This window comes from Aulonocara sp. 'chitande type north' Nkhata Bay, linkage group LG3 (genome assembly GCF_057382095.1).
Source record: "Aulonocara sp. 'chitande type north' Nkhata Bay isolate Kocher_YH1m ecotype deep benthic linkage group LG3, A_spYH_male_GT1.1, whole genome shotgun sequence".
NCBI lineage: Eukaryota > Metazoa > Chordata > Actinopteri > Cichliformes > Cichlidae > Aulonocara > Aulonocara sp. 'chitande type north' Nkhata Bay.
In genome coordinates, this window is record NC_141346.1 from 77839315 (window position 1) to 77853065 (window position 13751).

General features: G+C 40.9%; 1 protein-coding gene across 1 annotated transcript; it reads left to right on the top strand.

Moving 5' to 3' along the window:
* The first annotated feature begins 673 nt into the window (after nt 1-673).
* Nucleotides 674-6723, top strand: LOC147337097 (uncharacterized). Its single transcript, XM_086285751.1, has 2 exons — nt 674-1349; nt 4442-6723. The coding sequence occupies exon 2, from the start codon at nt 4757-4759 to the stop codon at nt 6266-6268; it is 1512 nt and encodes a 503-aa protein (XP_086141877.1). The 5' UTR covers nt 674-1349; nt 4442-4756; the 3' UTR covers nt 6269-6723.
* Nucleotides 6724-13751: the final 7028 nt, after the last annotated feature.

The following is a 13751-nucleotide window of genomic DNA, read 5'->3' on the forward strand; positions in this document are numbered from 1 at the left end:
AGTTGTTATCACTCTCTGCAGGCGTTTGCGGTTTGCAGTAGTGCTGCCGTACCATGCAGTGATGCAGCTGTCAGGCTGCTCTCCACAGTGCAGCTGTAGAACCTGCTGAGGATCTTGGCCAACATACCAAATTTCCTCAGCCTCCTCAGGAAATACAGCAGCTGCTGAGCCTTCTTGACCAGCTGTGTGAGTTTGAGTCCCTCACTGACTCAAACTCCTTCAGTGACACTTGCAGCCTTGCAGATTAGTTTGCTGATCCTGATGCATCTCTGGAGCTGATGCTGTCCCCCAGCAGACAACAACAACATAGATGCTCTCACTAGTCCACTTTACCCTCTAATCACATCTCTGACATCTGCAGGTTGCTCCATAGAGACTCTTGTGCAATGCCAGGTGTTTGTGTTTGTCTGTAGGTACACATTAGATATGACCATAGACGCACACACACAAGTGAACACAGCAGCACAGATGGTTTCCACCTGCTTCCCTCTTTCTTCACACAACTGTGAGGATGATGAAGAGGTTTCAGGACGAGGTGGTCAGCAAGCACAGGATAAAGCAGGGCCATGAAACTCTCTGGTGCAGCAGATGTTTAATCAGACTCAGCTTTAGGCTTCTTTTCCACCTGGCAGCAAAGTAACAGCTTCACTAATGTGAACAGTCACAATGTGTCAGAGTATTTTTGCTTTCTAAGATTTTATTATTCATATAATAATCAGCTAAGAGTGTTTATATTTCTGTTCTGTACTCAACCAGCTGCATATTTTAATTGCTGGCTCCCTACTTTATAACGGAAACTGCTTGCCTTCACATTATCAGTCTTTGCCTTCACATTGTCACTGTTTGCCTTCACACTAGCAGGAAACCGCCACCCACGAGTAAGAAACAACCTTGTAGAGAACACGAAGTTTTTTGATAAACCACACCTGTTTTCTTGACAAGATAAGGATGATATTTCCTTTTTTGTATGCTTCATGATGTGTATAAATAAAGCCAGACTGCACCAAGGAGGTGTGTGAGTCTCTCCCTGAGTCTCTCACCCGTGCACGTTTAAAACTGCTCTAAGTGTCTGAGTGATATTTCATTGCATCTGAGTACTTTGATAATAGAATATCTTTAACATTTAATTGGTCCTTCGAGCCGGAGTGGACATTGATATTTTTTTCAATGCTCCAATAGGAGACCTTCGTCAAGTCCTGACGTCGTGAGAAGCCCACGCTGTCGACTCCTCTCCAGGCAGAGGATAAAGTCCAGAGACGTGACGTTCGGGTTCTGGCCAGCATTCTTATAAGAGGTCCACGACTTCAGGGGTTGATGAAGGAAACCAAAGCAACCACACAATAACTCAGGTGAATATTTAGCACTCACTCACATCTTGCGCAAAACGACTGAGGCAACCTGTGGTCTATACATTAAATAGTTTCCCGTCAATGTATGACAGATTAATTAAGTAACATTCTCGTCTGAAAAAGGACTGGTAGAGGTTACAGCTCGCCTGAAAGAGGGCTTGGAGCAAGTTTAATGTCAAAATACGACAGGATAGTAACATTCTCGTCTGAAAAAGGACTCGTAGAGGTTACGAAGCAGCTCGCCTGAAAGAGGGCTTGGAGCAATGTAGAAAGACACAGTGTTGCCCAGAATAAAAAACTCATTACGCGTATAATCTGTTGTTTTACTGTTTTGTTGGTGGAGTAAGTTGATTTTACAGCACATTAAGGAGGCTGAACTACTCCACCGAATTGTTTACCGTTGGTTGCTCGAGTTCTGGTGGAACGGGAAAAGGTTGTGTTTCATCACATAAAATTGACACCGCTTTCAAGGCTAGCTTGAAAGTAGAAGGCCGTGTCAATAGCCTCTCCCATTCCTCGTGCCAGAGAAAGCACCACGGGTGTGTATGTGTGTGTGTAAACGTAAATATATCTATGAGCTAATAAAAATAATAAGAAAGAAAAATGGGTAATAAATCAACAAAACTCACTGCTGACGAGCAGTGGCTAGAGAAAAATGTCCAGGCGCCGGACAAACTGCAGTGACTGATAAAACCCTTATTAAGTGAAAACTAGAGATCAAAGTAGTTTAAAAAGGTTGGAAACAGACCTCAACGAATAGATATAAATATAAGAAGTACAAAAATAAAATAAATAAAGACAAAATTACATTAGAACTTATTTTTAATGTATTGAAACTAATAATAGGAAGGATAACAACCTGTAAACTTATATTAACAATGAAACATAGTTGGCAAGACGTTCATGCCCAGAATGTATAAAATAAATAAAAGGAAATAATTCACACGAAAACCTTTTAAATAAAATAGAGAGATGCATAAGGTACATTAAGGCTGTGTCATTGGTCAGCCAAGGAAAGTGTGTGAAAAGGTAAATGTCTCCAGCTTGGGAAAAGGTGAAGCTGCAGATCACCCGAAGCCCTTGATGGACACAAAATAAAATATAAAATATATAATAATAAATTGCTTGGTTAGACATGCAACAGAAAGAATGAAAGTGACCGAAGGTTGGATCTGAGATGAGGCAAACAGAAGACCAGTCTAAAAGTAGGCACAAACCTGTTCAGAGAAGAAGCAAATTTGTACAGATTGGATGAATTCTAAGTTATCTGTTTGCTGAGTAAGATGATCCCAACTATTAAATTGGCTCAGTAGTAGTATAGTAATATACACTTTTATATACACTGATAAAATGTTGTAATATACTGTTGTTATTATATGGAAAGAAAAAGATGATAATAATAAGAAGTAACCTAGTCAGTATGATGTGAGATGGACAATTGTTATGAAGTAGTCTGCATCAAGCTTAAGGTTTGCTCAAACTCAGTATAATGACATAGGAGATGAAGAAAATAAAGGAAATATCTAAACTACTTAGGTGCATAGAGGCACTTGACATGCTTGAAAACCTGGATAAAATATTACTGAGATATAGAGCACATCTATAGTAACAACTAATAAGCCAAACCCTGTAGACAACAGCTAAAGTTACAGGATTGTGAAGCTGAATTAAATATGTGGACACCGCTAAGTTGATGAGCATGTTACACATTTTCTTTTATTTTTTATTTATTTGTTTTTAGAGCAGAAGCTGCATAAAAGCCAACACATGCAGCTGTCTGTGAGCTCAGTTTTCCCTCACATGTCTGCTCTGTTTCAGTAGCAGCATTTTTCTTTTTGGGTCCTGACTCATGTATGTTTTCGGTTTTGTTTGATTATTTTATTTTGTTGATTTGGAAACAAATTTGTGACAATACTTGTTTAAAATATGTAAGATGTGTGAGATGTGTGAATTCTTTGAAAAACTAGAAATTATCTAAAAATGCCTCAAGTGAGAATGTAATGTTCCATCTATAGAGAAGAAAAAAAAAATCTTGCTGGAAGTGATCACCTTGCCAAAACAATTGGCACTGTGCACATGTGGAGCACATCAAAAAGACAATTATATTGTCACAAAAGGAAATAATTTTGCAGAACAAGCAGCAAAACAGGCTGCAAACAATCGGCAGAGCTACTAGAAACCAACTACTGCCTACAAATACCACTTGATGTACTAAAAACCGAACAACAAGCTGCAACAATCACTGAACAAAACAAGTGGCTGAAATGTGGAGTAAACTGAAAGATGACTTAATGGTCTGTGATGGAAAACCTATATTAACAGAGTCATTACACAGGACAGCGGTTGTAGTGACACATGAGGTAAACACCTGTGTCAACAGGAGGGAGATATAGTATAGATAAACAATGCAATACACACTATAAATTTTGAAACTTTAGCGAATAATTTGTAAGAACATGCCTATTCTGTCAAAAAACAAAAAACAAAAAAAACAACACAACTCACAAGGAAACCCACATGGATTTTATTGAACTTAACGAATGCCAAGCATCAAGATATGCTCTAGTAATTATAGATGTATTTTCAAAATGGCCAGAAATCTATCCAGTAAAAAAGAGCAGATGCAATATCAGTGGCAAAGTGTTTATGCAATCACTTCATCCCCACATATGGCATTCCCAGTCTGATAAGGTCAGACAATGGAACACATTTTGTTAATGACATCATCAGCAAAGTCTCTGAAGCTCTAGGATTTAGCATCAAACATCACTGTGCATATCACCCACAAAGCGCAGGATTAGTGGAAAGAACTAACGGCACAATAAAACAGAGATTAAGAAAATGCATGGAAGAAACAGGAAGACCATGGCCTGAATGTCTAGGCCTAGTAAAGATGTGGATGAGAATAACACAAGGTTCTCAGAAACTTACACCTTTTGAAATCATCCACGGGAGAGCGTTTCCATTGCCAATTACCAGTGAACCTATTAATAAATCAATAAGGGAAACTACCCTAGCAGAATGGATGACTAAACTGTTTGAAAATAAAGAGATTGTGTTAAACAACCAACTGCCGAGTGATTTCTCTCCAGTGTCTTGCAGGTTACAACCAGGTGATTGGATCCTGATCAAAGTACTCCAGAGAAAGAATTGGAGTTCACCAAGGTGGGAGGGCCCATACCAAGTCCTACTTACCACACCCACCGCCTGCAAAATAGCAGAAAGACCATCTTGGATCCACCAAAGCCACTGTAAAAAAGTGAGTGACAATCCAGACGCTTAGACGCCGGCTCCCCTGGCTTCTAGGTGATCTATTGGTGAAGGGAAGGGCTGATTGGGTATATCCCGCCCTTTTTTACTTCTCGCCAATAGTCTACTCACCAGAAGTCTAGGTGTGCCTGGTCATCATGAAGACACTTGTCCTCCTAGTGGCCAGCATTGCGCTCCTAGTGAGCCTACTAACACTCACCCAGATGAGAGGAAATAAACAACACCACCTGCAAAAAAGATGGACACATGATAATTCGCATCTGCGTGACCTGAACCAAGACCATAACCACCCATGGATGAACAACGCGTGGTATAGATATGTGTATGATAGAACACGCACCGACAACAGCACGGAATGCTATGTATGTTCACATATGCCAACAACAGCCGTACACGCAACAATATATGGAAAGGCACCTGAACTTGACGAAGCGATGTGTGTGTTCAACAAAGCAACAACTGGCAATTGCACACGCAGAGATTTGATGGCAACAGGACTGACCCTAAAAGGTCAAAGCACAAAGAAAGAAGACCTAATTCCATGGTGTAGTGACACAGACGTCAAACGTGTCACGAAACCACTTTCACAACGACGTATTCTAATTGAACAGACAACCCCTTGTGCCTACAACCTGACGAACTGGAACTACACCTGCAACGAAAAACATTGGGTAAACGTCAAAGCCAACAACACAAAAAACAAATCATTCGCCATAGTTTTGCCGCCGGACATACAGCACCCAATGTGTTTCAACTTCTCCGATGGAAACAGGAAACTTGGACGAAACCGCAACTGCACACAGACACTTGACCTGACCCAATCCAAAGGAATACACACCTTCAAAAATGGAACTTTCTGGGTCCAGGGAGCCGCTTGGGCCTGCGGGCCTAAAACCTACTTCATGCTCCCACCGAACTCCACCGGTCTGTGTGCACCAGTACTAATTTCAGACCACACCTTCAAGATCACAGCAGAAACACACACGTCAAGAGCAAAACGTGAAGTTGCTGAAGTCACTGAAGTAATGCCACATGACTCAATCTATGGATCAGATGTGCCCAAGAACTTCAAACTATGGACTGATGGTCAGAAAGTCCTCCACTCCTTGTTCCCTTGGGTAGGAGTTGGGAAAAACATGCTGAGGATCGAGACACTTGACTATCGATTTGGACTGTTCCTAAATGCTTCAATGAAAATCAACAAAGCGCAAAATGAAGAAATCGACGCAATACGCATTGTAGTGATGCAACACAGAGTCGCACTAGACATGATTCTAGCTGAAAAAGGAGGTTTGTGTGTATTGTTTGACACTACATGTTGTACATACATCCCAGACAACATACACTCACAAAACATGACCGACGCTTTGAACACCTTGAGAAAGATTAAAGATGCTGAACAACAAGACTATGTCACAAGCACTGATGATTGGTTGACATGGTTACTAGGTGGTTCATGGAAGTCCCTTCTGATTAAAGGACTTGTTGGAATAGCATTTTTGCTTTTACTGTTATGTGTTTTCACAACATGTGTAGTACCCTGTCTGAAGAAAATGGTATCAAACATGGTGACAACTTCTATCAATGCTTATGTGATGACGTCTCAAATGGAAGAAATTTTGAAAGATGATCCATACAGTAATGTTTAGTCTAATTGAACACAGGACTGTTTTATGACGTTCAAACCGAAAATGTTTAGACAAGAGGTTATGAACTGACAAAAATAACAGTACTGTCATGTGAGAAATCTAAACAACAGGAGGGAATGTCAGAGTATTTTTGCTTTCTAAGATTTTATTATTCATATAATAATCAGCTAAGAGTGTTTATATTTCTGTTCTGTACTCAACCAGCTGCATATTTTAATTGCTGGCTCCCTACTTTATAACGGAAACTGCTTGCCTTCACATTATCAGTCTTTGCCTTCACATTGTCACTGTTTGCCTTCACACTAGCAGGAAACCGCCACCCACGAGTAAGAAACAACCTTGTAGAGAACACGAAGTTTTTTGATAAACCACACCTGTTTTCTTGACAAGATAAGGATGATATTTCCTTTTTTGTATGCTTCATGATGTGTATAAATAAAGCCAGACTGCACCAAGGAGGTGTGTGAGTCTCTCCCTGAGTCTCTCACCCATGCACGTTTAAAACTGCTCTAAGTGTCTGAGTGATATTTCATTGCATCTGAGTACTTTGATAATAGAATATCTTTAACACAATGTTAAACGTTTCTATATCTTCATATATTTTTATCTGTTGATGCTGCAGAATAAAGTCTGTTAACAGAGTGCAGGATGTGTAGAGCAGGTCCAGCTCTCCCTTTACTGTGTCCACTTTCATCAGCCCCTGTGAAGTGACACAGAGTGCATGTGTGTCTGTCAGCTGTTGTTTGTTGTGAAGGATGGAACAAATGAACACACACTTTTAGAGAAATCTGAAAAAGCAACACGTGCTTGGGCTCCTTCTGTGCTCGTCTTCATTAATGCTGATCTTTCTTTCCTGTTTGTTCTTTGGCACAAGCTTCAGTCTTTTCTCCCAGGGCTCCTTCACACTTAGAAACACACCTACATTCATTTATACACAAACATCATGAAACAAAGGCTTTGTAAAAGAGGACATGAGATCCTCTCTGAACAGCACATTCATATCAAACACAGGACTGAACAGGATATACTGAGTCTGTGCTGTTTTCATTGTTACTTGCTGAGTATTTTTCCAGTGTTTGAAATGTGACTCAAGTCTGATTCTTCTACTGTGTGTGAACTCTAAGCAGCTGCATTAAACAGCTGCTTTTCAAACCAGGCTCAATCCTATGACTCTGTGAATGTAAACTTTTGTCACCTGCATGAATAACAATCCTTGATCTATCAGGACTGCAGTGCTCCTGTGATCCCAGCTTATAGATGGAGGCTAGCATGAGAGGCTCAGCAGCTAAAGCAGCACACCTGGGTCTCCCAGCCTATTAAAAGCAGCCCTTTGCTTCACCTGCTTCACTAAACATTATTATTATTATTTAAGCAGAGTGGTGTGATTCATGTAGGCATTGCTGTGTGACAGGAGGACTTTTCTTGAAACAGCTCGTGTGACGTGAGCTGACGTAAAAACAGTGATGTTAGCTTGATTCTCTTGGCTAAAACTATTTTAAAAAGAGGGTCAATCATGCAAATCTGCCAATAGAAGCCAAAGTTACAGCCCCTCAGAGTTTAAAGAGAAAAGGCCCGTTTCCAACACTCGGTTGTGCAAAGGGAAACAGGCCCACAGTGCCTGAGTGTGTGGGTAATTCTTCAAATAATATTCAAAAGCAAACATTTTTAAGCATGTAAATAAAATTCAATCATTTCTGCTCTTCAATACCTAAGAACTGAAAACTGGCAGATGGTCCCAAAATGTGAAACGCCTGGCTATCTGTGCATTTAGTGCTGCAAGTTTTCACTGTTTACCTTCAGAAGCATAAATCTCTGCACAGATAATGTTCATATGTGGATTCCTGGTTTTCTGCAGTTAATTGTGACCCAAAGCGTATTTTTTAAAGTGGTTCCAGGCAATAAAGCCTAAAAATAAATACATCTACTTCCTTTTTCTGTGTTCCAGCCTCAGTGACTCTGACACAGTGCTGTAATATTTACACCTCTGATGAAAGCAGAGTTTGTAGTTGCAGAGAAATACTCGACTCATTTTGGGCATTTACGAGCAGGAACCTCAGAAAGCCCCTCGCTGCTTCACTGGTTAAGAAGCAAAGCAAACATTAGTTCACAGTGATGTTAATTAAGGCCCAAAGTTTAGGAACGAACGTCAGCACTTCACTAATGAATGTAATGCTGATTCATGTGCTTGTTTTGTAATGTGCATGTTGTGCGTTGCTATTTCCCATATTCTTTGGCACTGATAGATGAAGAGTCTCAGGCAGGACCGAGGCTGCCAGCTGCTGACAGTGAGCAGGGAGAGAGCAGCAGAAGCTGGGCAAGAGCAGGGCACCTTCAGCCCCCTTCATCAGTCAGAAATCATTTGGGTGTCTGTGTGAAATGTCTGATTTTAAAAATCTTTTTGTAGACATATTTATTAAATGTTTAACAATTATATAGAAGAAAGACAATGTAAAGAACAAAACATGACAAAACAAAAATGAGTTGAAGTTATGAACTGTTTCTGAGAGACAAATAACACCAGGATCCTTTTTGTGTAGCTGACAGCTGGTAACTGTGCAGGGGCGGGTCTAGCAAAGTGTTGCCAGGGGGGCAGGTAGGGCATTAACAGGGAGAGGGGGGCACAAAGACATACTTTTCTTTCTTGTTCTCATTCAAAATGTCTCACTTTTAATAAATAATTATCTGAATCTTACAACAAACGTTTCCATCTGATGTAAAATGTATAGAAATCCATTATTGTACATAGTCATTTTTTAGGGTCCCATCATAATTTCTTCAGAAGTAAGTACTGCATATGATGCCAGTGTTTCCCACATTTTCTAGATTCTGCACCAGTACTGTGTGTAAAATGCATCAAAAAGTCCGTTTGATTCTTTCTCAGCTGTCTTTCTGTCTCCTTTCACTTTTTAAAGGTTGCCATGTTAGAAAACATATTTTGCCCTGCCGTGCTGTTTATTGATGTGGCAAATGAAAGGTTTATGAAAATATATCTAAATCTGTCATCAGTAATCAGCAATGATCATGTCTCACCTCTAGTCTCTGTCTTAATGTCAGGTTTCCACCGTGTGTTGTAGATGTTCAGGAGGTTAACTCGACCAACAGTCTACTTCCTGTTTAGAATACCAGGACAGGGAGGATGGTGCAGGTTTAAGTTTATTAGACTGATGCATGTATACCAACAAGACAGCGTCCATCACTGTGACAACAGCGTTTGTTTTCATTCAAAGGCTTCATGGTTTTTCCTTTAATACCTGGGGGGCCGGTCTCCAGTCAAAATGCCCGGGACCATTTTTTGTCCCAGTCCAGCCCTGGTGTTAGATCTGCATGCAGTGTCAATGAGACGATCAACAACAGATCAGACAAAACACTCAGGCGGACACTCCTCTGTAGAAGGAAACATGGAAAGTGTGAGGTAATCAGTGCACAACATCACTTTGTATTTCAGGCTGTTTTTATATAGAACTTCAGCACCAATGTAAAAGTTCTGGTTTTAGGAAGATGAAGAACATTTTCAGGAAGGATGCCGTCTGCAAGCAGAGCTGCTTGAACCTCAGCGCTGAGGTCCAGACTACTTCCTGTGAAGCCACGTGATGTAAATCTGCTGCTGTAACTTCACAGTTTACTGAAGCTAAATGCAACGTTACCATATAATCTGTTTTCAACAAAGGTTTCACTCCGTCCGGTGTTGATGGAATGATTCAGGCCGTACTCGTCAGGCTTCCCGTCGACCACACGCATTTCAGTCACAAACCCGTGACTGACAACAAGGGAAACAGCAGAAGAAAAGATGTGAAAAATACTGGATGATGATGATGGAGGATTAACCGCGGTGGCTAAACTGTTTCCTGTCTTTGTGGGCGTACTCACAGGGAAGTTTCCAGGCACGTCAGTCTTGGTGGCTAAACTCTCCATTTTCCAACATGTATCGCTACAGGTGCAAAGACACAACATTAATCATCAGTGTAAATATTTTAATGCTGTTCAAACGGTGTTTGCTTTGTCTGTCCTCTCGCACTCACAGAGGAAACGAGGACGCCACCTTCAACCCATCTTCAGTTGGCTCAACCATGGCCGGACTTCCTGTTGGCTTTGTGACACCATAAGAGCTGTTTATTGTAACACGTGTGTGTGTGTGTGTGTGTGTGTGTGTGTGTGTGTGTGTGTGTGTGTGTGTGTGCACATTAATAACACACTGATGTATGTTAGTTTGATTTATGCTATATCTGAGAAAACAATTGCAGAATTTTACATCAAAGTTTCCAAAGCTGATGTTTTGTTGTTCACTCTGTTTTATATTCATATAGTTTGTTGTTTTTAAATCAGTGGACAGAATAAATATTATCACACAAAATCCAGGGTGAAACATAACCAAATAACCTAAATGGTGAAGTCATTATAGAAGTACATGTTGCAAAGGTCAGCCTCCTGTATAGACTGCTAAACTGTCTGGGGGGCCCTGCCTGTCCTCGTTGGATAAGCTCCACCCCTTTTCCATAAGACGGAGACATTTGTATGAAAATAGATGGGCAGTAAAATAAAAAATAAAAAATATTATGGATGACTCTGTAAATCAAAGTCGGCCTGAGGCAGAAGCAGAAACCATGAGGAGCACAGCACCACTCCCAGAAGGGCACGAAGTGAAGCCATAGCTGCTGAAGAGTGAAGACGTGATGATGGAGGAGATCACAGATGAAGATCTGCTGCCTGCTGACTCTTTATATAGAAGAGTGAGACTATCTCCCCACCAACAGCTGCACTTATACAAACCCCAGGTGCTGGGATGGCTTTGAACATGTGACATTTTCTGCAAACACATGGACAGTTTCATAACCACAAAGATTATTCCTGCAGCAGCAGAATCGTATCCACTGTGTGAGAGGTGAACGTCAGACAGTTCTTAGAAAATGTAGTTTCTCTTTAAGCTTTTAACGTCTCTTTTACCCCCATTTGTCTAAAACTACTTGACAGCCCTTCATGTCAGAGGTTTATTACCTGTGCAGGATGGAGCACATGGTCTCAGTCAGGCTGGACACGATCACTCCTACAGGAAGTAAATGTGATTTTATTTCACCTGTGAAATGATGAAAAACAGCAGAATAGCTCACGCTAACAAACGGGTGTTGAAATGTTTCATTTTCTGCTGTTTCACAGGTCAAAAAGGGCGTCGAAGCAAACTGAAGCTGAGCTGCTGCTGCTGTTGTAGTGCAGCATCTGCTGTGTGCTTCATCAGAGAACCTTCTGTACACAGCAGACAGAGGCTGCTGCCACTGAAGTCCATCTGCTAGAGAGCTTTAAACACTGGTTATTGAAGTGGCTTTGATGATACTGATACACAGTCTTTGCTGCTGTCACAGGACAGGGATCCACCAGGGAGTAGTTGTCAGGATAAAGAGCCTTCGCTTCTCTAAATATAAACTGGATACTTGTGGGAAACTTTGGGAAGCAGCATTTTTCCTCATATCGTCTAAACTGAAGTTAGCTCAGGTGCTTCTTCCATACTTGCTCTGCAGAAAGCCAAAGAGTTTGGAGCTCTGCAAACATTTGCAGCACAGCTGGATGTTTGTAACTTTGGTCACCTCTGTATCATCCCTCAGATTCTTTCTGCACAGCTTTGAAACCATGACAGCACGAGTGATGCTGAGGAGACGTCCAGTTTAAACAGACCTTTATTCCTGGAACACAAACACATGAAGTGATGCTGCTAAAGAAGAACATTTAATCGCACTAATGAATCAAGCATCTGTTTGTCTGTCAGTCTGTCAACAGTTCCTCTGATCGACTTCAGACTTGGTGGGTATTTTGTTTTTGCAGCGGTCAAAGTCGATCAGCGTGTTGCTTTGTCTGCTGTAAATCTGCCTGTACAAAGGGAAACATGCATGTTTTAGATGCAAACTCACAACATGGCTGCATTTTTTTGATTATGTGTATTTTATATTGATTTATTCTATTATGTTTTGTATATGAATCTTTACAAGTGTGTCGATACAGAGGCTTGATTAAAACAAAGGTCTCAGCTGTGCTGTTAGGGATGCTCTCATATTTGTTTCAAATGTAATAAATCAAAGGATTTCAGGCTTTTCATCCTTTTTATTTGTTTGGTTCTAACAGCAGCTGGATAAAAACATGCAGGTGATGAATATAATTGTGTGATATTATGAGCATTGTGAATAAAGAAAGAGCAGAGATAGTAAAAAGGAAACAGGTGATGGACGTGAGATTTTCAGAACAAAAGCTCCTCAGTGAGACGATCACCTGGACACAAGGTCAGGCAGCTGGGACTCATCTAGAGAGCAAAATGGAAAAGTGATCTGTGCAGAACATCACTGTTGATTGCAGTTATTTACATCAGACTTCTTCTCTGAGATAAGAGCACCATTTGTGGGAAAGATGACAGTATTTCCAGGCTGGATGCTGTTTGCAGGGAGAACTGAATGAAAGTCTCCTGCACCTCAGCGCTGAGGTCCACACCTGTGAACACAGATGAGGTCAATCTGCTGCAGCACGTAGAGCTTTACTGATCAGCAGGTTCAAAGGATTCAGCAGAGCGTAGAGTCAGAGCTAAATGCCACATCACCATAGAGTTTGTTAACAACAGCTTTCTTTGCCCTTTGTCTCGATGGACTGAATCAGGGATACTCGTCATACTTCACCTCAACCACGTCACTGAGAGACCCCAGCCTGACACAGCAGCAGAGATGATGAAAGCAGAAACAGCAAACAGATGCTTCAGTTGTGTTTCTCTCTGTGTGTGCGCTCACGCCCACTTGTGTGTGTGAACTTTCCACGTACCTCAGCTTGTTTCTCCAACATGAGCCATCAGGGCTGAAAAACATCACTAACACATGAATTCTTTCTCTTTTTGTTATCACCTGTGATCATGTGTCTCATGTTTCTGTCATTCACCAGTTCTTGTATAGTTACGTGTAACTAGACTTCTGTGGGACGTAAATGATTGTTTTGTATGCAGATCTGTACAAAGGATGTAAACACTTGATTACAAAGGAGATCTCAGCTGTGTTGTTATGGATGGACTTCAACGTATTTGTTAAAAAAGAGAATAAAGCAAAGTGTTTTAGCTGTTTGGGAGTTTTTGTTTGATTCCATTCAGTTTTATTTCTATGGAGTCAAATAATAAGAAAGGCTCTAGAACAGCCCTGAGTTTGTCCAGGTGACACTCCTCTGAAGAACGAAGACAAAGAGGAAGAAGGGGATTCGTTTTCAAGTCTTGTTTCTTTCAAAATAAAAGCTGAAATGTTTTGGAAGCATGATAATATTTTCAGCCAGGATGGCGTCTCCAAGGAGACCTGCACCTCAGCGCTGAGCTCCACATCACGCCCTGTGAAAGCACAGATATAAATCTGCTGCAGTGAGAAGAACTTTACCCAACACAAGTGTAGAAGTAGACATTTGACTTTACCTACAACCTGTTAACAACAAAGCTTTCATTGCCTCTGTTGTTGATGTCATGTAGGACTAATCATAC